At 41.3% G+C, this 27,287-nt stretch overlaps 1 protein-coding gene across 11 annotated transcripts in view; it reads right to left on the bottom strand.

The window, feature by feature from the left end:
• MSRA (methionine sulfoxide reductase A) overlaps positions 1 to 27,287 on the bottom strand; it is a 432,124-nt gene that overhangs the window by 134,486 nt on the left and 270,351 nt on the right. For all 11 annotated transcript variants that reach the window (XM_059177079.1, XM_059177058.1, XM_059177111.1 and 8 more), the window contains one exon: positions 13,277 to 13,381. In XM_059177079.1, coding sequence (XP_059033062.1) covers positions 13,277 to 13,381 — 105 coding nt within the window. The remainder of the gene's footprint in view (positions 1 to 13,276; positions 13,382 to 27,287) is intronic.

The following is a 27,287-nucleotide window of genomic DNA, read 5'->3' as shown; positions in this document are numbered from 1 at the left end:
CAAAAATAATCCTGGAAAGAAATAGGCAGAAGGCATGAATAGACATTTTCCAAAGACATACAGATAGCTAAAAGACATATGAAAAGATGCTTAACATTACTCATCATCAGGGAAATACAAATCAAAACTGCAATCAGATATCATCTCGTACCTGTCAGAATGGCTAAAATTAACAACAACATCACCAAAGGCAAGGGAAGCAAGGACAAAAATGAACACTGAGACTTCATCAAGATAAAAAGCCTTTGTACAGCAAAGTAAACAGTCAACAAAACCAAACAACCAATAGAATGGGAGAAGATATTTGCAAATGACATACAGATAAAAGGCTAGTATCTAAAATCTATAAAGAACTTATCAAACTCAACACCCAAAGAACAAATATTCCAGTCAAGAAATGGGCAGGAGACATGAACAGACATTTCTGCAAAGAAGACATTCAAATGGCCAACAGACACATGAATAAGTGCTCAACATCACTTGGTATCAGGGAAACACAAATCAAAACCACAATGAGATACCACCTCACACAGTCAGAATGGCTAAAATCAACAAGTCAGGGAATGACAACTGTTGGCGAGGATGCAGAGAAAGGGGAACCCTCCTACACTGTAGGTGGGAAAGCAGCCACTCTGGAAAAGAGTATGGATGTTCCTGAAAAAGTTAAAAATAGAACTACCCTCTAACTTGCAATTGCACTACTAGGTATTTACCCAAAGTATAAAAAAATACTGATTTGGAGGGACACATGCACCCTGATATTTATAGCAGCATTATCAACAATAGCCAAATTATGAAAAAGCCTAAATGCCTATCAAATGATGAATGGATAAAGAAGTTGTGGTAGGGGTCTACAGTGGAATATTACTCAGCCATCAAAAAGAATGAACTCTTGCCATTTGCAACAACATGAATGGGGCAAAATAAGTCAATTAGAGAAAGATAAATACTATATGATTTCACTCATATGTGGAACTTAAGAAACAAAGGAGATGAACACAGAGAAGAAAAAAAAGAAAGGAAGGCAAACATAAAACAGACTCTTAACTATAGAGAAAAAAATGAGGGTTGCTGGAGAGGAGGCAGCAGAGGGATGAGTTAAATATGTGATGGGAATAAAGGATGGCACTCGTTGTGATGAGCAGGTATTGTATGTAAGTGATGAATCACTAAATTCTGCACCTGAAACTAATACTACCCTATATGTTAACTAAATGGAATAAAAAAAAAAAAAAACCTTAAACAAAAAAAGGAAATGTTTCTCAAACTCAAGGTGATATGAAAATGACATTACAAAATTTTGAAGCTTTGTAGTTTGCTTTCAGTTAGCTCTTTAACCTACTCAGTGTTGACTTTTGTGTACGGCACAAGGTAGAAATCCAATTTAACATTTTCCTATATGAAAACCCAAATCATCTTACCACTATTTATTAAAAAGTCATGCTTGCACTGCTCACTGAAATGCCAAGTGTGTCATCTGTCATTTCTACGTATTGTGTGGGTCTGTTTCTGGACTCTCCATTCCATTGCAATGGCCTAGTCATATATCCCTACATCAACTTCATACTGTTTTAGTAATTGTTGCTTTATAGTAGATCTTGGTATGTAGAAGTTCTTCCAGCCTCTTATCCTTATCAAGAGCATCTTTGCTTTTCTAGAACTTTGCACGTCCATGTAAACATCAGAATCAGCTTTGAAGATCCACAAAAGTAGCAACAAAAACTATTGGAATTCATTCACTTGGGTGTACATGGAATTTGTAAGATAACTGGAGAGAAGTGAAATCTTCCCAGACCATAAGCAAGACTGGATATTGTATCTTCCAGCTCCCCAACCACTAAGCTAATGTCACACTTTTTAAAAAGTTTTTGGTAGCAGTCTACCTCAACGTACCAACTCCTGGTAAATAAATAAACCCCGAAATTCCAGTGACAACTTACTACAAGTTTATTTCTTGATTATGTGATGTCCAATTATTAAAAAGGCATTCAGAACAGTTTTGTTTCATGAACTCTTCAGAGACCTAGGCTCACTGAAGCTTAACCACATCATAATCATATGCTTTATTTCTTTTACTACACTAATGTGTAAATTATATCTGTTGATGTTAAAATGCTAAACCAACTCTGCATTACTTGAAGGAATGTAACTGGTCATGATATATACATGCTTTGTATATATTACTATATTCAGTTTGCTAATACTTAAAGATTTCTGTATATATGTGCATGAGTAAGATTGAGCTGTAATTTTCTTTTCTCATATCATCAGGTTTTGGTATCAAGGCTATGCAAAAATCATAAGATGAATTCCATCATTCTTTAATCTCTAGAATATTGTGTGGAAGATTGCAATAATTTTTTTTCCTTAAACACTGATAGAATTCATCAATGAAGCCATCTGAACTTAGTGATTTTTGTAATGAGAAGCTTTTTAAATACTGATCCATTTCTTAATGACTATAGGTCTATTCAGTTTTAGGTTAGATTTTTTTTAAATTTTTTATTTTTTATAAACATGTATTTTTATCCCCAGGGGTACAGGTCTGTGAATCAGCACTCACCAAAGATTTTTAAGGAATTAATCTAACTTTCAAATTTATTGACAGAAAGTTGCTCATATGTCATGATATCCCATTTTTTATCCCTGATGTTGGGTATTTGTACCTTCTCACTTTTTTCTTGATCAGCTTACCAAAATGTTAATTTTGGTAGCAGCAATGTCCATAATGCACAAATGTCAATTTTATTAGCCATTTTGAAATACCAACATTTGGTATTATTAATCTTCTGTACTACTTGTTTACTTTCCATTAATTATTCCTTATCTTTATTATTCCTATCTCATTATTCCTATCTTCTTCATTGTATGGTTTATTTTGTTGTTGATTTTCTAAGTTCTTAAGATGGATACTTGCCCAGTATTTGTCTTCTTATAATATATTAATCAAGTCTCTGTACCTCCCTTTGGGAGAGCATAGGTGTCTCAGTCAGTTAAGTGTCTGCCTTAGGCTCAAGTCATAATCGCAGGATCCTGGGATAAGCCCTATATGGCTTCGGTCTCCCTGCTCAGTCTGCTTCTCCCTCTCTGCCCCTCACCCCAACATGTTCTCTCTTTCTTTCTCTCAAATAACTAAATGTGTGTGTGTGTGCCTGTCTATCTGTCTGTCTGTCTGTTTCAGGAACTGCTTTAACTATGCCCTGTAAGTTTTGACGTGTAGTATTCGAATTACTGGATAGTTCACAGTAATTTCTAACTTCCTTTAGGAAATTGGAATTGCTTTTACTATGCCCCATAAGTTTTGATGCCCTATAAGAACTCTTTTAGGAACTTTTTAACTAAACTCTAATTTTATTTTTTTTTTAAGTTTTTATTTATTTGACAGACAGAGATCACAAGTAGGCAGAGAGGCAGGCAGGCAGAAAGAGAGGAGAAAGCAGGCTCCCTGGTGAGCAGAGAGCCCTATGTGGGGCTCGATCCCAGGACCCTGGGATCATGACCTGAGCCGAAGGCAGAGGCTTTAACACACTGAGCCACCCAGGCGCCACCTAAACTCTAATTTTAAATGATCTAACCATTCCTGTCTAAAATATGTAGAATTCTTCATGGCTAAAAATTTTCAAAAGCCAGACTATTTGAATTCTTCATCTTGCAATGTGCTTAACAGAGTTATAAAATTGTAATGGACATTCCAAGGAGCTCATGAGGACAGAAACTTCTCACTGGATAATGCGCTCCTGTTTTCAGTCATAGTGTGTTGTGTTTTCTAATGGCTGAAAGCATCGTATAACAATGGGACTGAATACCACACAATGGAAAGAACACAAGGTTTGGAACTAAGTAGGCCTTAGGTCCAAATCCCAGCTCTCTCACAAACAATAACTGGCTTGTAACAAATCACTTCACCTCTCTGGGCCTGTTTATTCATCTGTAAAATGGGCCTAAGACCATCGACTCACAGGTTGGGATCACATGCATTCAAGTGCCTAGCACAATGCCCAGTCCAGAAAAAAAGTAGGAGTCTCTCATTCAAGTTGGAGGCACCAGATCCTTACAGAACTAGAAAGGCAAAGGAAAAATGTTAAATATAAATACTCTATAATATTATACAAGAGAGGGATTTGAAAGTGCAAATAGCGCATTTGCAAAGAGCGAAGATAGTATGTACATGTCTGATAATGTTATGCAAGGAAAAGTGCCACTGAAAGAACAATTAATAAAGAAAAATATCAGTTAAATGCTTTGTTTCATTTTTTTCTGTTTCTGAAATTCTTAAGAGAATGAGATCCCTTTCAGAATTCATAATGCCGGGTTTGGGTCGTTTTTGCATTTTATATGTGTGCAGCTGTTCTTCCACTATAAGTATGCACATCTGCTCATTAGCAATACAATATAATTCCCACTGTCTAATTATTTGCAGATGATAGATTCCTTGTACATGGTCTAAAAAAAGGATAGTCCTTCAAAAGTGGTGACTTATTTAAAAAAAAAAACTAACTTAAGAGGGTCAGCACAACGAAGTTCAGATATTAATTTGGCAAGTTCAAATATATGAACACCAGCATGTAATTGCCAACTTGATGAGAAACAGAAGGAAATAAGACTTTTTTTCTCTCTCCAATCAATGTTTCCCAGGAGACAGCATGAGGGGGCTCGCTTCTCTACCATACACCTGGAAAGAGACTAGGAAGCAAACCTGAAGATGGAATGGACCAAGCCCACCACCAGTTCTCAGAGACTTCTCGGGAATAACCCACGTAAAGCAATACTTCATGGTGAGTGTGCTGGGACATGCGGGGTGAGGAGATGTGGAGCCCAAGGGCACTGAATGGAAGAGAATCCTTGGTGGAGGTGGGGAGAGTTTTTCATTTCAACTATCGGCCAAAGAGCCCCATTAATCCCCTACTCATGACACTGAAGGCTAAGGCAGCAGGCTCAGGGTGTGTAGCCCTTGGGCCCCATAAAACCTAACACCACAGATCATGTAGCCCACTGGGGAAAGTCAGACAAAGCTTTCTGAGGACAACTGGGGACTCATTGTGAGAGGTGAAGGCTGAGAGTGGGAGGAAAAGTGGTGCTGAGAAGTTGACTGAGGATCAAGGATATGAACCAAGCACAGGGAAAGATCAAAGATATTCAGAACATGAGCTGGGAGAAGATGATAGAGAAAAGTGAAGGGATACTAGGGTTCCAGAAGGAGTAAGACAAACAGAAGTTGGAGACCTTGCTCTTACAGAGACAGGATGAGTCTGGTGGCTATTATCTATGACTGCTTACTCTGCTCAGCACTGGCCTCACACAACAGACTACATTCCCTCATACATCCCGACACACATTTGTGTGGTAGGAACTGTTTGGCAGACGGAGCAGTAGAGGTTTCATTCATATGTTCTAGACAAAATGGTTTATGAGAACCTCACTTTCAAGACCTTTTTTTTTTTCCTCCTTCTCTACAATAGCTGAGCCTATATCATTCACTCCCAGGGCTGGGGGTACTACTTTCATTGGGGAGCAGTGGTCAGGGAAGACCTCTCTGAAGACACGAAGCTTGAAGCTGAAGGAAAGGAAGGAAGGAGCCAGTCATGGCTTGAGCTGCAGGCTGACTGAGCAGTGGGTACAAGGCCCCAGGCAAGAAAGCATGTGTGTCTTCCAGGAATGGAGTGAAGGAAGGCACAGTAGCAGACATGCAGTAAAGTAGGGCACAGAAGCTGAGGTTGCACAAGAGTGCCAAGCAGTTGGGCTGGCCATTGTAAAGAGTCTGTATGTTAAACCCACCCACCCAAAATGGACAACCAGCAAAATGCTTTAAGCAGGACAGGGATCTACGTTGTTATATGTCATGATGTGTCATGATGAGGACAGGTCATTATGGAGAGTGGATTCGGAAAGGCAAGACAAGCCAGTCAGGAGGCTACTGTAGCTGCCAAATGAGCGAAAGCGACAGCTCAGATCCAGGCACTTGAGTGAAGATAGAGATGAGACGAGACTCAGTGAGGTGCCATAACTTTCCCAGGTCACGTAGCTAGTTCACAGCAGATCCAGTTAAAGCCATATCTTCTCTAACCCCAGGGTCTATACTCTTGATAGATTTGATTAAAGATGCTTTAATTAAGGAAACATTTAATTAAGATCTTCAGAAGAGTGACTGGGAGTTCATCACCAGCTTTTAGTAGAAGACTATTATAGTAAGGATATAGGTTCAGCTGTTGTAGAAAAGGAAAAACAACAGCACCAAAAATCCCTAACTGAACCAAATAACAGTAGGTTACAGAAGATAGCTTTTGCACTGAGTCCAGCCTGGGATGGTAACTCTGGAAGCTTCTAGCTTATAGATTCTTCATTATAAGTGCGAGGCCTCCATCCCTGTGGTCCAAACTGGCTCACCACTACCTCTACAGGCAACTTGAGGGAAGTAGGGGAAGAGAAAGAAAAAACTCCTTGCTCTAAGTACACAGAACCCAGAAGTTGTACACCATTACCTCTACTCATGCCCTGGTATGCAGAACTCTGACACGTGGCCATACTTGACCATAAGGAATCTGAGAAATTTAGTCTTTACTGGTGGCTATAAATCCAGTTAAAATTCCAATCCTACAGAAGTGGGGGAATTGACACTGGGGTCAACCAGCAGTCTCAGGCAGCAGGCATCTTCAGAAAGGCCACTGCACCTTCATGAGTATGTTGGAAGACCCCCACCTATAGCCACAGTCCCCTGAGAAGGCCTGGAGCTACTACAAAAGGTCCACAAATCCAACCATGCAGCCAGCGTAGCCTAGAGTCTGTAGAATGCATTGTGTATATGAGCATTTCCATTTTCCAGAGGTACGTGACATTGTGCTTGTTAATAAAATAAGCATTCAATTTAAAGTGTAATTAAATTCATAGTGGCATCTTAATATATTTGCTTTAAAAGGGTTACTAAGAACACAACTGTATCACATGGGGGGATCCATAAAATTATTTGTGCTTATAAGAGGTCCTCCTAGTCAGAAGTTTGAGCCCCTCTGGTGCAGGGAAAGAAAAGAACCTTGAGCTTTAGACAGAGCTGGGTCCAATTACTGCCATCGACATCAAGCAAGACTGACAAACTTTTGGAACCTTATTTCCTCTCTTCTGTTGATGGGGTTACAATGAACCCCACTTTATAAGGCTTTGGTAAAGATTAAATGAAATTATAAATTTAAAGTATCTATCACTAAGACTGGCCTAGAAGAGGTGCTTGAAAAATGTTGCTCTCCCTTTTCCCAGGGTTAAGGAGAGTAAAACAGGTTGAGAAGTCAGACTTGTATCAAGTGAGACAAAGCTGAAATCTTTCAACATCGTGTGTTTGTGTCCTTGTGGCTTAGCCCAAGGTATGGGCCTGTGCCCTATATCTTCATGCAGGAGCAGTACTGAAATGGTGTAATTCACACAGAGAGGGTGCTAGGTAGAGGGATACAGATCGAGCATGAGTGGCTGGGATCCGATCTGGTTTTTTGGATGACTATGTCAGCAGCAAAGTTAAGGAGCCACCTGTCCCTCACCCTCACAACCACCACTACCTAGCCCCCCAGCAGCCACTCCATCACAGAATGGCAACAGCAACAATGCTGAAACCTTTCCAACTAATAGGAAGGACCAAAGAAAGCTTGTGGACCGAAAACCCACACTTTTATAGGTAGAAGGTAAATACTTCCCCACAGAAATCAAGGATATAAAAATAACTCAATAATTGGGGCACCTGGGTGGCTCGGTGGGTTAAAGCCTCTGCCTTTGGCTCAGGTCATGATCTCAGGGTCCTGGGATCGAGCCCCACATCGGGCTCTCTGCTCAGCGGGGAGCCTGCTTTCCCCCACCTCTCTCTGCCTGCTTGTGATCTCTGTCAAATAAATAAGTAAAATATTTAAGAAAAAATAACTCAATAAGCTCATTGAAACTGTACTGTTGTATTGAGAAGGACATAGCTAGAATGCCTGGCACTTGCATGATGTTTGACCATTGTCCAGTTATTTTCACATTATTTCATTTAATTCTTATGACGTATGCAGTATAGGCATCTGCCTTTTTGGGATATGAGAAAACAGCTCAGATTGAGTAAGTGGCTTGGCCAAAGTCACACAGTTGGGAAAGGGTAAGGTGGGCCCAGAACCCAAATCTCCTAAATTCTCAGGCTCTGCCATGTTATCTGGAGACTGGGGAGTCTGGACTCCACATGGTCAGGGATGAGCATGTTCTAATCTATCCTTAGGAGCCTGGAGGAGTCATATTTGTCCCATGAGTACAACAGGACATATTAGCTTAAACAGTGTTATCTGAGTACTTCAGCAAAACAGAGATTTTGTGGTAATTGGTAAATTAAGAGAAAAAAACTATTCCAATTACTGGCTGAATCTATGACAACGCTATTAGGTCTCTTACTTCACCTGAAGCTAATCCATTGGGTAGAACTCTCTTAGGACTCATTGTCTATTGGCTGTGAAATATCTTTAAAATAGTATCTTTAAAAGTCTACATTTTCTGACAGCTCTCTTACCAGCTTTGCCCAATTCCAAATGGCAGACTGGGGGAATTTCTGCCTTGCTATTAGGGCAGATACCAATAGAGCTCCTGCAGCACCTTGAGGCAGTCAAAGACTATAGGACTTCTCTGCCTAGTCTATGCCATGAAGATCTAATTGAACTGAAAGGGGACTTTAAGCTGAAATTCTTGCTATTTCTACCACAGCAAATCCTGAACATTAGCAAGAGTCCCCACATTTGCAAATGTCATTCTAAGATATTGCTTCTCTCACAAAACAAAGTGAATCATAACTTTAAAAAAAAAAAGTGACCCCTTCAAATGTTAATGACTCTACAAAGTACTCAAATCTTTCAATATGCTAATTAAAATACATTTCTCTTAAAATGTTTCTGTTGAGACTCGTCAGTTTTCTGGGCAAATCCTCACATCAAAAGTCAATAACTTCTCAAGTTGACTCAAGTTTTGTCTTTCTATTTATAAGCAACACTGACATAGGCAAGAGTATCCCTTATGCAGTGTTAAGAATCACTCATGCTTCTGACAACAACCTAGAGTAGGTTATTGCTTCACCGATGAGAGTCTCCACCAAATCCAAAGTCCTGCTGTCTTCTGAAATGTCCACTGAGTAAGACCAGTCAGTCTTATGGGCCTCTACTTCCTTCATCTGTTCTAATGTGTGGTCTCTTTTCTGAATACTAAGAAAAGTGACAGGAATCACCAGGTGACTTCAAGTAGAGAAGTTAGAAGCTGTGTTCAGATGGCCATGTTCAATTGCACCCCAGCTATCTCCCACTTCATGCCCATTCTTCAGGGAGTGGGCTTCAAATTCTTACCTCAGAAAAATTACATGTGACTACATGTTTTGGACCTTCAGGGTGCCCTAGGAATATTAAATTCATTGGCTCTGGAGTTCTGAATTGATGTTTTTTGCTTTTAAAGTTCCAGTGTTAACATATACTTGCTTTAATTATTTCAAGTTAGTGTGTTGGTCTTATACACATTTATCTGAAGGCTCATTTGATCTTAGTACATTTGGATTAAACTATTTTCTTCCTACAGAAATAGACTTTCTCTGTGCATTAGCAAGGGGCTGGATACTGCTGCTTTTTACAGGCAACTTGGTGATTTGGCATGACCTAACACAGTGCCTGGCAAGCAGAGGAGACACAAGATCAGTGTCATTAATGACTGACTGTCTTTCATAATAGTTTAGAAATATTGAGATGATCTGATATGTATTCAGGCCATATATCCCGAATCTCAAGCCCCAATTCTTAATTCTGAATTTTGAAGGAACCCCCTACTCAAACCACCAACAGGTCTTGAGGAAATAATCTTTAGTGTCCTCCATTCCATGTCTGAGTCAGTGATAAATTTATTAACCAAATGGCTTTAGACCTCTGATTTACAGAGCCAAATGAACATGGTTTAACTAATAAATACATGTAATAACATGTATAATAATATGTGTGATATAATAAGCACAATGATTAAGTTGAATGAGTGGATTGGCAAGGATTTTTGTTGTTGTTGCAAGTAATAGAAACCCAACAAACGAGCTTCAGTTTAAAAAGATGGAGAAGGGTAGTTACCTAGTAGTTCTCATAACTGAGAGGTCCTCAGTCTCTGAAAGATTCTCCTTTCTCATCTCTCTTTTCTCAGTGTCTCTGCTAAACTTCTTTCCTTGTTTCTCTTGTGGATAAGCTCTTTCAACATACAGAACACCTCCACCTTGGCAGCCTCATAAAAGGGAGAACACCTTTTTCTCTCACATGACAGTCCCAAGGAAGGACTCCATATTGTCCTGCTCGGGTCACATACCCATGCCTTGAAACAAACACTGTTGCCAACAGAAACAGATACTGTTTCATATGACCCAGGCCTGGGTTATATGATCACTCATTTCACCCTATTTCCAGAAGTGTCATGGGAAACTTTGGAATGCAGAAAAAGATTTTCCAATAGCCCATTACACTAAACTCTCCAACAAAAGTAATCCTAGTAATAATGCAGAAGATCAGATATCCTGTGATTGAATATCTGTGAATATATATACTGCATCAAGCACTATTCTAAGTAGAAACAGACCTATACAAGGTAAAAAAAAGATTCTTCCTCTACATGCATAATTTGTCTAAAATATCAGGGTTAAAAATATGTCACTGAACAATCAAATCCTATTGTCTGTGAACACTATCAGCAGCAATTTCATCTTATGGCTTATAGAATTGAAGCTGAAGATTAATCAGATGACCTCTAAAGTCTCTTCCTGTCTTTGAGTCTACAACCCCTCTGTCAGAATCAAAATACTTCTGGAAGAATAGTATACCAAGCTATTACTTTATTGGACAGTATTATGGGTTGAACTATATTTTCTCCAAATTCGTATGTTGAAGCTCTAACTTTTAGTACCTCAGAATATAATCTTACTTGGAGATAGAGTCTTTAAAGATTAAAATTAAGGGACACCTGGGTGGCTCAGTGGGCTAAGTGTCTGCCTTTAGCTCAGATCATTGATCCCAGGGTCTTGGGATCGAGTCCTACATCAGGCTCTTTGCTCAGTGGGGAGCCTGCTCCTCCCTGTGTCTGTCACTCTTCCTGTTTGCTAGCTTTCTCTCTGACAAATAAATAAATAAATAAAATCTTTTAAAAATGAAAGTTAAAATTAAATCAGTTCATTTGAGTGGGTTCTAATCCAATCTAGCTGGCGTTTTTGTAGGAGGAGGAGATCAGGACAAAGATACACGTGGAGGAAAGACCCTGTGAACAGGACCCAGGGAGAACATGGACATCTACAAGCCAAGGAGAGAGGCCTCAGAAAAATTCAATCCTGCCAAAGGCTGTATCTCGGACTTCTAGCCTCTTAAACTGTGAGAAAATAAATTTCTGTTGTTTAAGCCACCCAATCTGTGGTACTTTGTTATTAGCAAATAATACACACAATAAACCAAGAATTTCAAAGAGGAGTAAGGCACAGTGGAGAAAAATTAGATAATGGGATAGAGAGAACAAGAGGTTCCTTTAAGATTCTTTTAAAAAGTAGAATTCCCCCTAAAATTTAGGGACCAGGACCAGTGACATAGTTAACTGAGGTATGCTAGTAAAGATGGGATAAAATAGGAAAGAAGTTAAGAGAAGGAAGGAGAGGTGCATGACAGACTTCACCCTTTTTGAAATTTTGCCAAGGCTAGACATAAAGTGATTGTATCAGGACAGGACACTATGGTTGGCCAAGTCAAAGGCCACATACCCAACCTTGTGGGCCTGTGGTGAGCCTGATTCCTTCATGACTTCGGGTTGTCCTGGGCTCCTAATATGTGTCTCCACTGAGAACTCTGAAATGCTGAGCATTCTGCCCTGACCTTTGGCTTTGGGAGCCAAATGCCTACTCCACCTGGATCAAAGGATCACCAGCATGAGCTCTTAGCCATCATCACTCTTATTTATGATGCTCACTATGAGAGCTTCCTGCTGAGACCACCCTAAGTTTGTTAGGCCTGCCTTTCACATATAATAGGCCAGTTCCAAGAGTCCAAACCAGGGTGAATCTAAACCTTCTGATTATAGTATTCTTACCCTACCAGTTCTCTACCTCCCCTGCCCCATACCTCACCATTCTCCTGCTAGAAACTCATCCCCCTGCTCTACACCCCATGCCAAACCAGGAAAGCCTGCTCCTAGCACCCTTCCTAGGCCTTCACCCACCCGGATGGATATGCCTGGATCCTGAACCTGGGTTCTTTATCATTTTGCTACTCTTGCCTTAGCTCTGACCTTTGCCCTCTAGCAAATCGACCCAGACACTGGGTGGCACTTAGAATCAGAACTCAGGACCCACCTCCCTGTACTGCCAGGGTCATATTAAAATTCCACCACAAAGCACAATGCACATTTGGAAAAGCACACCCCCTTCTTCAGAAACAGCCAACACAGCATACCCGCTACACAAAAACCTGACACCAAAGGGAAAATATTTTTGCTAAACAGACTGATTGCTAAATGAACAGGGTTTGTGAAAATCACATCTATTATATAGGACTTTTCAGTTCATAAGCCTCATAATATCAGATCATCATATTGGCAAGGCAGTGCTTGTAAGGCTGTTAGGATGAAATCTGGAAATTGCTTCATTATTGAATATTACAAATGATATTTGCCAACAGGGAATTTTGCTTGTGTGCGCATTCAAATAAAATTTCTGGCCACCATTGTTTATAGCCCAGATATATTAATATCACCAATTCCAAAGAAGACAAATGAAATATTTAAATAATCCAAGCATTGTGGACCCACTGACTACTGCATTTTACCTTCATGTTCTTTTTTTTTTTTTAATCACCCACAGACATTAAAAAAAAAAAAATCCTGATAACGTCAAAAGATGAGAAAGGCTAAATTCAGGGGAATAAAAGAACCATAAATCAGGAAAACTTTGGAGCTGCTAGAAAGACACTTTAATTTTGTAGACAAAAGACTGCATTAAGGAGGAATAATGCAATAATCAAAGGTGAACGAATCTCTATTGTCTGGCGTCTTTCTCTGTGGGAATTTTCCCACCCCTGACAGCTGTAAAGGGGGGAGGAGCGCAGACTGTGGCTGTGCCTTTATTCTCTTCCCCGTTTGCTCCCCAGCCCCTCCTCTCCTCCGCCAATAAATGTCTGCAATCATATTCTTGAGCTCCTGTGTGATTTCAAGGTTCATCTCTTCCATGCAGCTCAAACACTAATTATCCCAGCTGTAATTAGTAAGATAATTAAATACTGGCTCACTCATCTACCTTGGGTCGGGTCATGATTCTCCCAGAAGACCTTGAGCAGTTCCTCAAAGCTGATGCGTTCTGGCTCGTACACCACTCGGACTACTTCTGCATGGCCAGTTTTTCCTTGAAAGAAACAGAACGTACAATCAAAATTTACTGACAACACCAATCTACTACAAGTCATCTGTTTCCACAGAACCACCAGACAAGGGCTCACGTTCTTCCCTCCACAGCAAGAGTGGGAGCCTAACAGTACGTTAGCTAACGATTTCATAGCAAGTCTGTCGCTGGTTCTGTCTCCATAAACGCATACAGTTGTCCTCTGGCGAGCTTCCTAAGGGTGATGACTTCTCGTCATTGGGCTCTAATTTTTTTAATTTCACAAGAAAACAAACTCGGGTTTTCTTTTCTTTTCTTTCTTTCTTTCTTTTTTTTTTTAATCTCACCCTTATGAAACCTTATGGATCCAATCTGACATAGTGCTCAAGGTTTGAAACTCTGCAAGGGGAATGAGCCAATTTATTTTTATTATCACTCCCTGCGATATGCAGTAAGCACAGCTGCACTACAGGGTGACATGGTGCCAGATCAAGAAACCATGGACAAACAGCCTTCTAACTCGTTCACATCGGATTGATTCATTAACGGAGGGATATTCGCTGTGCCCTGTTAAGGCACAGGGACAACAGGTCAGGTTCACATACCCAGTAGGGGACAAGGCTTTTCTCAGCCTATTTTGTCTCGGCCGCAGCAAAGGTCTCTCTATTAGTGTGCCCATTCTCAGAGGTGGTCCCAGGGTTCTGGAGATCAGGGAAGTGGGTGTTTGTAGTGGCCCTTGTACCTCTGGAATTCATGCCCTTCCTTATTTCACAGTGTTAGGATATAGTAAATAATAGAACCCTCCATACATATCATTTCTCTATTTAAATTTGTTTTCCATCTCTTTCTGGGCACCTTACATGCAGTAAAGAATTTAGCTTTGCCCTAAGAGATATCTGGCCTTTCTCTGCCTTAGTCTCTGGAAGGTAATCTGCATCATACCTGATAGGAATATCCTTCTTTAAGGTGAGGCTAGCCACAGCAACAGTCTTAGGATGAAAGTTAGCCCCTTGGAATCTTAGGATCCTGATGGCCACACCCAACAGTGTTAGGGTCAGGGCTGGCCATGCCAGACAGACCAACCATGTGCTGAGACTGGGGACTTTGGGTAATGCAGAATCAGCTAAACTAAAGACTGAATTCAACCATGTGGACAACCATCAATCATGCATATGTAATGAAGCTCAAATAATAATTCTGAACACCAAAGCATGGGGGAGCTTCCTGGTTGACAATATTCTTTGCATATTGTCACATAGGGATGTCAGGAGGGTAACACATCCTGACTGCATGGGAGACAACACAGAAACTTGGCACTGGAATCCTTCCAGACTCTGCTCTATGCATTTCTCCATTTGGCTGATTTTGATTTGTATCCTCTCTCTGCAATAAACCATAACCCTGAGGATTACTGTTCTCAGTGAGTTCTGTGAGTCCTAAATGATCAGACCACACAGTGGTTTGGGAATCCCTTGAACTTCACCTTAGTTGGCGAAAGGGTTTGCCCATAGGTTGGTGATCTCACTTTAATCCTCACAGTGATTTCACTGAGGGGAAAACTGAGACACCTAGAAGTTACATTTGCCCAAGGTCACATGGAGCCAGTGAATTCCTGAACCACAACCTAAGAACCTTCTGGGTTTTTTGTCCAGGATTCTGTCCAATAAACAAGCAAAGAAAGAAAAGTGAACATGAATCCAGAAAAAGGAAAAAAAAATCTATTCATTATCTTTCATCATTTTTCTCACATTTAATTTCTGACTGTAGAAATAAAAATTTGCAAACAATATGAAGTTTAAAAATGTACAGAAGTATAAAAAAGAAAAGAAAAATTACATATTATATTCTGACCACATACAATAAGTACTGTCATTATATTTTACACATCTCTTTCTGAATATATACCAGATACACACGAGTGCACATGTGCTCATACACATGTACACACATGCACACACGCGCAACCACACCATGCACAATTTGCTTTACTGCAAGCATAGCATCATTTTTTTCAACTTACCAGCATATTGTATTTTCCCATATCACTGGAATTTTTAGGAAATGCCACTTATAATGACTATGTAAACACTCCAAAGATGGTTGTACTATTATTCAATCATCCCCTGTCACTGGGGGTTTAGACTGAATCCTATTTTTATCTATTGGTGTAAATATCTTTCCACATTTCCAAGACTGCCTCGAGCCACAGTTACATAAGTGGGATTTCTAAACCAATGCTTACAAACATTTTAAAGTTTCTTACTATTTACTGCTTAGATGCTATTCCGTAAAGTTGACCCAGTTTTCCCTCCCCATTGGCAGCACGTTTCAAGGCCAGTCTTAGTCACTATTGCAATGTTTTTAACTCTTACCAATTTATAGCAGGACAATAGTGTCCTATCATTTTATTTTCAATGAGTATAATTATTAGTAAGGTTAAAAAAAAGTCATGTTAATTTATTTTAATTTATTTGCTCTAAGTTTTATAATACCATTTTTATATTGGGTCATTTATATTTTTAATGAATTGGTCATTTTACATAATTTTAATTCAAAGACTACAGTCATAGAAGGAAGCCAACAAACAGATCTTATACTCACAGATATGAAAAGAATTATGGGACAACAAGGGAAGAAGATATATTAAGTATAACAATCAAGTTATTGTAAAACCACTTTTTTAAAAAGATTTTTATTTTTTATTTATTTGACAGAGAGAGATCACATGTAGGCAGAGAGGCAGGAAGAGAGAGGAGGAAGCAGGCTCCCCGCCAAGTGGAGAGCCCGATGCGGGACTGGATCCCAGGACTCCAAGATCGTGACCCAAGCCAAAGGCAGAGGCCCAACCCATCAAGCAACCCAGGCACCCGTAAAACCACTTTTGATACCACTTCAAAATCTCATTATTTCATATTTTGAAATGCTTAAATGAATGATTAAATACATAAGAATTAAACTCTCTAAATATTAACAATAGTAATAATATGTAACAAGCACGACAAATGTATTTGGTAAGAAAAGCATAGAATCCACACTAGAAATCTAGGCAAAAGATGTAAACAGGCAGTGCACACAGGAAGAAATAAATGTAAATCAAGATTGAAAAGTGCTCAACATTTCTAGTGATAAAAGCAAATAAAGGCATATTGAAACATGAACGTACCATCTATTACATTTTATAAAACTGCTTAAAAACGTATCTAGTGCCGATGAGGAGACTGTAACATTGGCACCCTTACTTGGCTGGTGACAGCATAAACAACCGTCCCCTTTCCAACCCCACAGGTATATGTATCAAGAGCCACAAAGAATAAAATTAACTTACCTTCTCTAAGAGACCCAGAAAATCTATCTCAAAGATACAACTCCAAATAATGGAAAAGAGATGTATGTGCCAAAAAAAAAAAAAAAAAATCCAATCCATCATTTCTATAATAGCAGAGTACTATAAGAAATCCAAAAGTCAAATAAAAAAGGAAACCAAGTATGGCATTAGCCACAAGATGAAGTCTCATGTCACCATTAAAACGCAATCTCCTAACCCTAGTAAAAACTGTTACCATTCACTGAAGTCTGACAAAATGGCAGCCACTTTATCAATCTGATGTTCTTTAAGGCACACAACAAATTTTCTTCCTAATTTTTTTCTATTGTGGAAAATACACATAACAAAATGTACCATGTTAACCATCTTTAAGCACATGGTTTGGTGGCATTAAGTACCTTCACACTGTTGTGCTACCATTACCACCACCCATCTCCAGAACATTTTCATCCTGCCAAACTGAAACTGTCTCCATCAAACACTAAGTCCTCATTTCTCTCCTACCCCCCGCCAATGACCACCATCCTACTTCCGCCTCTGTGAATTTGACCACTGTGGGTACTTCATAAAGGTGGAATCATACAGTGTTTTTCACTCAGCATAACGTTCTCAGGGTTCAGCCACGTTATAGCGCGTGTCAGAATTTCCCTCCTTTTTAAGGTTGAGTAATATTCCAGTGTGTGGACAAACCACATTTGGTTTATCCATTCATCTGTCAGTGGACATCTGGGTTGCTTCCACCTTTTGGCTACTGTCAATAATGCTGCTATAAACACGAACACACACATATCTCTCACAACCATTTTACAAGAGAAATGTGGTCCCCCTTTTAAAGATGAGGCAGTTAAGTCCTCTCCACAGTTTTTCTCACACAACATTCCACAACCATTAAGGAGTGGGACCTAGTGAAGAGTCAACCAGTGAAGACCCCTGAAGCCACTGAGTGACAGCAAATGTCACATAGGCAGTGGCTCTGATGGGAAATCACAGATGGGGTAATTGACATCCAGGCTGTCAAGACTATTTTCCAAGATTAGGCTCTTCCTTTGTGGTAGCAACATGGGCTCAGGAAAGATTTCTGCAAACATTTTCAGACATAATCTGGGCACTGACATTATTTGTGGAGAGGTTTAAAGAAGTTTGGTTGTTTAAAAGAAACTACTACCATTAAAATTCAACATCCATCTGCATTGACAAACAGTGGGGAGAAGCCCTTGCCAAACTCACCTTTAAGTTTCTTTATTTTATTTCTCCAAAGTAGAAGAGTCTGTGTAAAAATACCCAGTGCAAATGATCAAAAGGATTAAGGGGCTAGGGAACCACTTACAGAAATGCCCAGGCCTCCAGGAACTCACCAATGTGCTAGGCTAATTTGATTCCTGAGACCAATCTGCAAATACTTTCTGGTGCTTCCAGAGATAAAAGGCTGTATCTTAAAAATACTTTGAGCTGTTTCTTCATATAACATCGTGCAAATAGCATGATAGATGTGATGTGCAAACGTGCTTGTTAACAATGCGCAGCAGCGTTAGAGGTGTTCTAACACTCTTTTAACACTGTTGTTCGAAAATATCTTGAAAGGAAATAAAAAGGACAAATGTCTTCTCTGAGCATTTCCCAGTGTGGCCTTACCCCATGACCCTAAAGAAAGGTGAATGAATGCAGAAGGGTAGGTTATGGACAGTCCATTCCTTGTAAGACAAAATAACCCAGAAGAGATATAAAGGAGTGCCCTGGGGGCTGAAAAATCAGGCACTCTGGAGTCATCTAGGCTTTTGTGGGAGCCAAGTCATCCATGGAACCAGGCATTTTCAAGGAGAACCCCAAAATAAATGAGCCTGTCTTTAAAGTCCCATGTCACAGCTTTCCATCTCATAGGGAAAATGTTATTCTCAACTCTTCCAGGCTTGGGTGATGAGTGTTTGCTACTGTCCAGGCTGGTAAGAAGGAAAGAGGGAGCAGGAAGGTGGCCTCTCCAGTAGATGAGAATAAGAGAGAGCTCGGGAGCTGGTGAGATGCAAACGCAGGGGAGTGTCGCAGGGGGCAGCACCCACTCAGGAGCCAGACTGCGTGGGCTACCCCTTGGCAGGCACATGACTGTGGCAGGGCTGGTGAGACTGAAAAGGGTGGTTCAGACCAGAGCTCCCTGGCATAAGAACCAGGCCTTCCCCAAGGGGCCTACACTCACTTTTGAAGGCCCTTAATTCTCCTTAACTACTCTGTGCCTCAGTTCCCTCGTCTATAAAATGTGGAATTAGAACAGTGCCTGGCACAGAAGGTATCAGTCTATCTCATGCTCTATGCCTCATGTTCAGAGGTTGTATTATATTCTCTACTCAGCTGGGGTGGAACGGGAGAAGACTGGAATTAAAGTCACAAGAAGTAACTTAAACCATGGTTCTAACAAGTCATTTGACACTTTTTTGACTGTGATCCTGAGTCTCCTACTTTTCTGGATGGAACTAAAAATAATGTCTGTTGTTAGAGTCATCAAGATTAAATGAGGTCATATGTGGGAAAGTTCTGGGGAGGAGTAAAGCTCTCTGTAAGTAAATATGAGGTTTCTATGGTTGTTTTCCTTTTGTGTTTCCTGAACAAGGACACCTTCCCCATAAGGACTAAATTCCAGGAGAAGAAAAATAATGTAAGGAAGCTTCCAACTCATCAAACTAAATTTTTATCTCTGAGAGTGTCTAATTCTGATTTTATTCATGCATTCATTCTAGAAATATCAGTTAAGGGTCTCCAGGTACTGATGCAGGGGCTGAGGTGAGGTCCAGCCGACACATTCCAGCCTAGGTGCAAACTATAGTCCGGCTTTCGTCCACACCGTGCAAGGACACTGATTCTCACTCTTTTGATGAATTGTGATGAATCACGTGTGATTCACTGTAGAATCAGAACTAAAAAAGACAGGAGTTTAATGAGAAAGCTCTTAACTCAGGTAAAAAGAAATCCCTGGAAGCAGGTAGGAACCTCACCTCCCTAGACAAGCTGCTTCCTACTGTGCTATTGTAGCTGTTGACAATGTCTTTTGGACAAGAACTTTTGTCCATCAGAGTCAGTAGTACTCAGGAAACAGTGCAGAGCAGAACACTCCCCCCCTCCCCACCACTGTCCCTTGGGCTGCAGGCTTTAGAATATGCGAGGCTACCTCTCTCAGGACAAAGCCAAATGACCACAGGCAAGCAGGCGGCAGCCACGAGTGGTCAGAATCACACAGCTAGCGTGGTAAGAAAGCGAGCTGGGATTGAGAGTTAGACTCCAAATTCTCTGTAGAACTAGTGGCTCCTCCCCAACAGGGTGGGCAAATCTGATGCAGAGGAGATTTCCACAAGGAGAAGGAGCAGGACCACCAGCACCAAGGCCAGCTTGAGCCTGGGAGGGGCTCCTGGGGGGTAGCATCTCACCTGACCAAGAGGGATTCCTGAGGCAAGCCAGGCAGCCCAGACCGGCATGCTTTGTGTGGATTCCCAGGTCCCAGTGTGTGAGCAAAAAACTGGAAGTGAGAGCAGAGGTCCCAGCCCTCCAGGAGGGGCCTGGACAGGGACACAGAGGAGGAAAGCAAAGAGAGACAGAGACTAGAGGACTCGGGACAGAGAGAGAAAGCTTCAGGCAACACCGGGGCACAGGGCTCCCACTCCCTGTATCAGGGCTCCTGGAATTCTTTGCTGCTGCTGTGGAGAGGGTCAGAGAAGAGGTCACCCATCTGGTCCCCACCAGATACCCTAGACACATGGGCACCCCTCTGCTGCTCTATCTGCAAGGCAAAGAGAGACCTCCAGGCCTGCTCACTTCCCTCCTCATGTCACAATCCACCATGGGGCACACATGACCATTAACAGGGTGCCTGCCTGTCTGCACCAGACTGCCGGGCCCCACTGAGGGCCAGGAAGCAGGCATCAGGGCACTTGGACCTAGACGGCATCCTGGGCTTGCCTCCTGGCCACCCACCAGCCCAGGGGTGTGACTTTGGCCAAGCTCTTTCCTCTCCAGGCTTTAGTTTCCTTATCTTTGAAATAGGACTAATTCATAATAGTAACATCAAGGACTGTTGTGAGGATTAGCTCGATAACCCATAGAAAGGGCTGAGAGTAGTCTGGCCCACCCCATACATGAAACCCTACCCAATATTAGCTTTATTTGTAATGGTATGTTTTGTATTGTTATTGATACTACTATCACTGTTATTTCATAATGGGGGGGCTGGGAATCTGTATTTTTACAAGATACCCTAGGTGATTCTTAATAGTAACCAAAATGTGAAAACCACTCTTCTTGAGCCCGGGGCACTGCTTAAAGAAACCAGCCCTCGGGGCGCCTGGGTGGCTCAGTGGGTTAAGCCGCTGCCTTCGGCTCAGGTCATGATCTCAGGGTCCTGGGATCGAGTCCCACATCGGGCTCTCTGCTCGGCAGGGAGCCTGCTTCCCTCTCTCTCTCTCTCTCTGCCTGCCTCTCCATCTACTTGTGATTTCTCTCTGTCAAATAAATAAATAAAATCTTAAAAAAAAAGAAAAGAAAAGAAAAAAAGAAACCAGCCCTCAAACTCTCTCCTGAATCCTAGTACTGGCTGTCTCCATCATCAGGAGGTGCATAGGAGCCCCACAGGCCTTAAGGAAGGAAGGCAGGCAGGCAGAGAAGGGGTGGGGAGGGAAGGGGTGGGGAGGCAGAGGGGAAGGAGAGCACAGAGGAGAGGAGGAAGGATACTAAACCCTGTTAAAAAGTAAACCGAAGGGATGCCTGGGTGGCTCAGTTGGTTAAGCAGCTGCTTTCGGCTCAGGTCATATCCCAGTGTCCTGGGATCGAGTCCCACATCGGGCTCCTTGCTCGGCAGGGAGCCTGCTTCTTCCTCTGCCTCTGCCTGCCTCTCTGCCTGCCTGTGTGCACTCTCTCTCTCTCTCTCTGACAAATAAATAAAATCTTTAAAAAAAAAAAAAGTAAACCGAAGCATATCGAACATCCTAAGTGTTTATTTGAGCAAACATCTAGGCACATAGGGCAGCAACAAACCGGAAGTGGGTAGGAGCCCTCCAGAGAGAGGGGCTAGGGAGAAACTTATATGGAGAACGTGTGAGAGCAAATACAAGAAATTATCTGACTGGCTAAAGCTTAAAGCTTCGTTGGCTGTTTGTGATTGGTCGCTCTTGGCATTTTGATCTCGTGACCTTGAGGTACTCCCAGGCCTCAACTTTGGTTTGCTTCTTAGGAACCACAGTATTAGAGCCTCCTCTGTCTAATGGCCTCCTTGCTTAATTAATTTAACACCTTTTACAAAGATCTGTGGAATGAAAGACGGAGTAGGTGAACAGGAAAATATGAAGAGGAAAACAAGAGTTAATAAATGTAGCATTTACAGGAAAAAAAATAAATATAAATAAATAAATAAATAAATAAATAAATAAATGTAGCATTTACTAAACACTATGCATTGTTCTAAACTCTTTTGATATGTATTAATGAAGTTAACACTCACAAAAACCCAGAGTAAGTAATATCATTCCCATTTTCTGGAGGAGGAAACGGAGCAACGAAGAGGTAAAGGAATCCGAAGCCATACAGATATGAAGTGGCAGAGACTGGACTTGAGGCCCGCACAACATGGCTCCCAGACAGATGACAAGAGGGCAGCTTAAGTGAGGTGGGCTTGTGAGTGGGCAACATCCTTATCAAGACATCAGATCCATGAAAAAGGAAAGGGCCACATGGACAGAAGAAGTCAGGGGTGCTTCAAGAAAGAGAAGGGGGAGGGCATGGCCATGGTCATTAGCAAAAGCAAGAATTCAAAATGGACGGGCTAAGAGGCAGGGAGCTCCTCTCTGCCACAGACCTGATATCATGCCCTGTCACTGGAAACACCTCTCAGCCAGCCCATCCTCCAAGCTCCCCCGCTCAACCCAACATAACCACAACCCCTCAGCATTCGGACATAGCACTTTATATCTGCAAAGTGCTCCTGGATCCACAAATTCATTTTAGTCTCACAGCCACTTCCCCATGCAATTAGCAAGACTAATATTATTATGTCCATTTGATCGATAAGAAAGTCAAGGGTTAAAGAGATGGACTAACTTGCTTGGAGTCTCAGAGCTTGTAGGCAACTGAGCTAACCGAGAAGTTGACCCCTGTCGGTGCACTCCACTCCCAGTTCCTTCTCCCACAACTGTTCTTTGCCCTGGGGCCCACAGGAGTCCTTCCTGGCCACCAGGCCTCTCCAGATCTGGCATTATCCCCAATCTCACTTCCCCACACTCTTTCCCTGAGTTAAATGGTTCATATCTCCAACTCTACCCCTAGCTGCTCTAGTGCCCCCCTTCCAGCCATCTGCAATCAAAGCCCCCCCCTTTAGGGGCTGCTTCTTCCAGGAAGCCCTCCTTGAGTACAGGATCTGGAGAAGAGGCATGAAGTAGGTGGAAAACATATGCAATCCTACAGGACCTGCTATGCTCAGATCTGGACTTTGTGACTCAGTCAGGTTTCCTGAGGTCCCTCACCAGGTCACTGTGAGGAAAAGAGGTGATGTCTGTGGCAGGTAGGAGCTAGCAGTTACCAAGGGGGTTACTCAGAAAACGGTGTTTTTCTTCAAACACAACTGACCCAGGACCCTACCCCACCCCCACCGCCAACCAGATTCTTCTTCACTTGAGACCAATTCCATACCTTGTAACACTTGAGTCCTGTTTTTAAGCCCTTGTTTAGTTTTTCCAACACACACAATGAAATCCTGGAGAAGAAGAGCCATGACAATGGCTCTCCTCTGTCATCCTCCAGGACTGGGCCCAGGATCAGACATCAGTAAATGAATAGGGATCAGAAGATTCTTTGTGCTGAAATTTTCTAACACTTACACAGACTTCTTCTGGATGAGTGTCCTACTGGCCCCGGCACTGCTCATCTGTACAAAGGCCAGTCTCCTAAATGGGATTACAGATCAATGCTCTGCTTTGCCTCGCTGTCCCTAACTGCGGAATTCTATGTAAACTTGCCATGTGCCTTCAAACGGATATAGCTACTACCCAAAGAAAGGTATTAGATGCAACCAGTGCAACCTTACTCCTTGCAACACTGTGTTTTATATGCTCCCTAAATTCCTAAATACTTACTGAACACCTACTAAGTTCCAGGCTCTGCATTAAGTACGGGAGATTCAATGGTGACAAATGTTAAAATAAGGTGATAACAAGAATTTTTGCAGCCCTGGTACCACCAACAGTCAGGACCCACATAAGGAATGGCCCTTTAAAGGAAAAAGATTTTTATTTATCCTCCAGGGAAGATGGCAGGAAGAAGTAAGCTCTAGTTATTTTTCCATTAAATAATAACCATTTTTCAACTCCCCTCATCTTTCCCAGCCAACAAGACCTATCCGAACTGTTAAGCCAAATCAAAGAGCACAGGGAAAGATCCAGGTGTTTGAAGGGAAAGGGAGAGCATTGGATGACTAATACCTCTCTTCTCCCATACAAGATTCAAAACACTACTTTCCTCTTGCTAATTAACTACAAAGAGGTAAGATGTCAGCTCAGTTTCATCTCCAGCTCCTGCAGATAGAAAATGTGATTTCCAACAATGTACTCATTATAAAAAAAAAATCCTAATACATCAAAATTGGGTGCCCTGTGGAGTTCATTATAGGATTTGAGGAATGTCTATACTGTCATTTTATCTTTGCTTTTTTTCTTTTGTCTCATCAGTCACTTAAAATGTCCAAAGAGAAATGTAAGCTTTAAAAAGCATCCTATTGATTGCAAAGTAGAAAAAGTACTGTTGGAGCAATTGTAATTTTTTTTTTTTGGCCCACCATGGGGAGACATTGAGGGGAATTTATAATCCTCTGGTGTATACTTAATACAGACACATTCTTTAGAGATTATTCTCTTGGAGGAATGCTATAAACACAGTTGAGCACTTGATAAGAAAATTCCTCAAGAAAACAATAAACGACAACCATTACATCCTTTGTCCCACTGGAGGTTTCTTACTGCTACAAAGCTAACTAGTAGGTAACCAGTCTAGGAGTGAGCAGCTGACTAGTTTCTGTATCCAACCTGCTGATTATAGAGGATGACCTCCACAACATTTGAGGTGTTTTTTCCAGAACCTGAAGTATATGAAAGGCTTTTCTCATTGGGTTGATCGATGCCCATGTCCTAGGCCTCCCAATGCCCCATTTCCTACTCTCAACCTACTATGAGGGGGACAAGCATTAGGAGAAATTTAAAAAACTGACCTGCCACAAAGGGATCATGGTCCCCTTGCAGCCAAGAGAACAAACACACTTCCGTTAAGTGGCCTAATTAATGCTTAAAAGGGTCCTGTACATTGAGAAACTGACTTCTCAATGCTGCTAAGTGACTCCCAAGTCCAAAATGAGGCTTGCTTGTGCCTTGATGTCAGTGGGCTATACAAGAAGAGTGGTCCACAACCCTATGCCGTGAAATCACACTTTCTGAAAAGTAGTCTCAAACCTCTCACTGTACCGCACATTGGAATCTGGATGCAGGAGATCTGGAGTCAGGCCCAAGCATACGTATCTCCTTCACAAAGATTGACGGTTGCTTCTAATGCAAAGTTGGGAAAGGGAACCGTGAAATTAGTCACTGGATATGTGCAGCTATATCCAGGAAGAGGAAACCAGAAAGATGATCTTTTAAACAAAGTATCAGGGTTATAAGAGATCTGAAAGGTCAGCTAGCCAAATGCCCCATTGTGTTTAACCCCATGGCAACATTCAGGTGACCATTTCAAGTGAGAGGATGCACGTTGCTTCACAAAGTATCCATGTCATTGTTGAGCTGTCCTAATTGCTGGAAAGTTCTGCCGTTACAATGTCAAACCTACCTCCTTCTATTCATTGGTCCAGGTTGTACCTCTTGAGTTCTCATCATGCTGCAGAGTGACTCTTAAAAAGGCTAGAATCATAGGACATGGTGGTGCAATTAAATGAGTGCTGACTTTGGGGTCAAAAAGCCTACTCTTGGGTGCAAAATATGCCAGATAAGCGGCTTAGCTTCTCTTTGTCACAAATTCCTCATTTGTAAAATGGGACTAATAAGAGCTTAGTGTATGGATTGTAGAGTATGGTTAAGAGCATTCAATAATGGAAATAAAGGGAAAGCCCTCGGGGAACTTAGCAGTAGTAATAAAATCCATGGTCTCAGGATTAGTCCTTCTCTAGCCATATACTACTCATGATGAACACATCATGATGGCATAAAGTTCACTCTGAAAAGCCAACAACTTTCAAACCACAAGGATCTAGGTTATTACAAACAGAACAATATGGACTGCTTTCCAAGCAAAGATGGGCTGTTCTGGGTAGGCTGCCAAGGGCAGGTTTTCCTAAAAGCGTATGTATTCCAAATCCAAGTGAAAAGACAGCTAGTGAACCCCCGCAATCATGAACTGAAAGGTCTTTAAAACCAAGTCACATTTTTTCATATTCTTCAAAAACTATTCTTGATTCATAATAACATGGATGAGAAAAGGCAACCCAATTGAAGCTTGTCATTGCTCATACTGTGGCTGCTTATACAGAATTTCTAGAAGAGCTACTTTAAGGCATACAAAGATAATAATTGCCTATTCATTTTGAACATACACCACCTTACAGTTGCTTTTTAAGTTCATGTGGTAGTAGCATATTCTCCCAACTTGAATGATACATTATTTATAAATAGCCCGCCCAGGAATGATTTGGCAGGATGCTCCAAGAAGCATGGCTCTGACTTATTTAGATGTCTACATTCACTAATAAGAAATAATAACTTTCTGTTTCATTTAAATATTTTGAGAAGAATGGCACTCTAAACCAAGCCTTTAGATTTTGTGCATAATAGCCCCATACTGAAATACTATTGGTGGTCTGGGAGACGCCTTGGCTTTTTCTCCTTCTTTAAATAGTACCAAAAGCACCAGTTACTTTGTCAAAAAAAAATCAATCCCAGAGCCTTATCTTGAAAGCATATCAATAATATGAGTGACCAAGGTTTAATCTTAATGTATAACTATGTAAATATCATATAGAAACTTTTAAAAATAATCAGCAAAATACCAAACCAGCTGATTCTACACATTCAGTCAAATATTGTCTAATTCAGGCATTCTTTTTTTTTTTTTAAGGTTTTATTTATACATTTGAGAGAGTAAGCGAGTGAGCGAGAAAGAGCATGCGAGCATGAGCAGGGGGAGGGAGAGGGAGAAGCAGACTCCCTTGCTGGGCAGGGAGTCTGATGCAGGGCCAGATCCCAGGACCCCAGGATCATGACCTGAAAGATAACAGATGCTTAACAGACAGAGCCACTCAGGCGCCCTAATTCAGGCACTCTTAATGGGGGTAATACCATTCCCGGTGAGGGGAGAAAACTGGCTCTTAAGGGACAAAATCATCTTACATATCAAAATGCTGTGGCCTTCCAAAGGGCCACAGTAATATAAACTCATATATAGCATATCTCTGATATTAAATTTTAATGGGGAATAGAGTGAGACAATTAGGAAAGAAATGTCGAAAAAGGTTCCCTAGGATGGCTATAATTCTTTAAAGATTGAGAAATGCTGATCTAATTAATTCAATTAATACATCAGTACAATCAAAATGGTGAAGCA

This window comes from Mustela lutreola, chromosome 1 (assembly GCF_030435805.1).
Source record: "Mustela lutreola isolate mMusLut2 chromosome 1, mMusLut2.pri, whole genome shotgun sequence".
NCBI lineage: Eukaryota > Metazoa > Chordata > Mammalia > Carnivora > Mustelidae > Mustela > Mustela lutreola.
The sequence above is the reverse complement of the archived record's forward strand: the minus strand, read 5'-3'. Positions and strand labels throughout refer to the sequence as shown.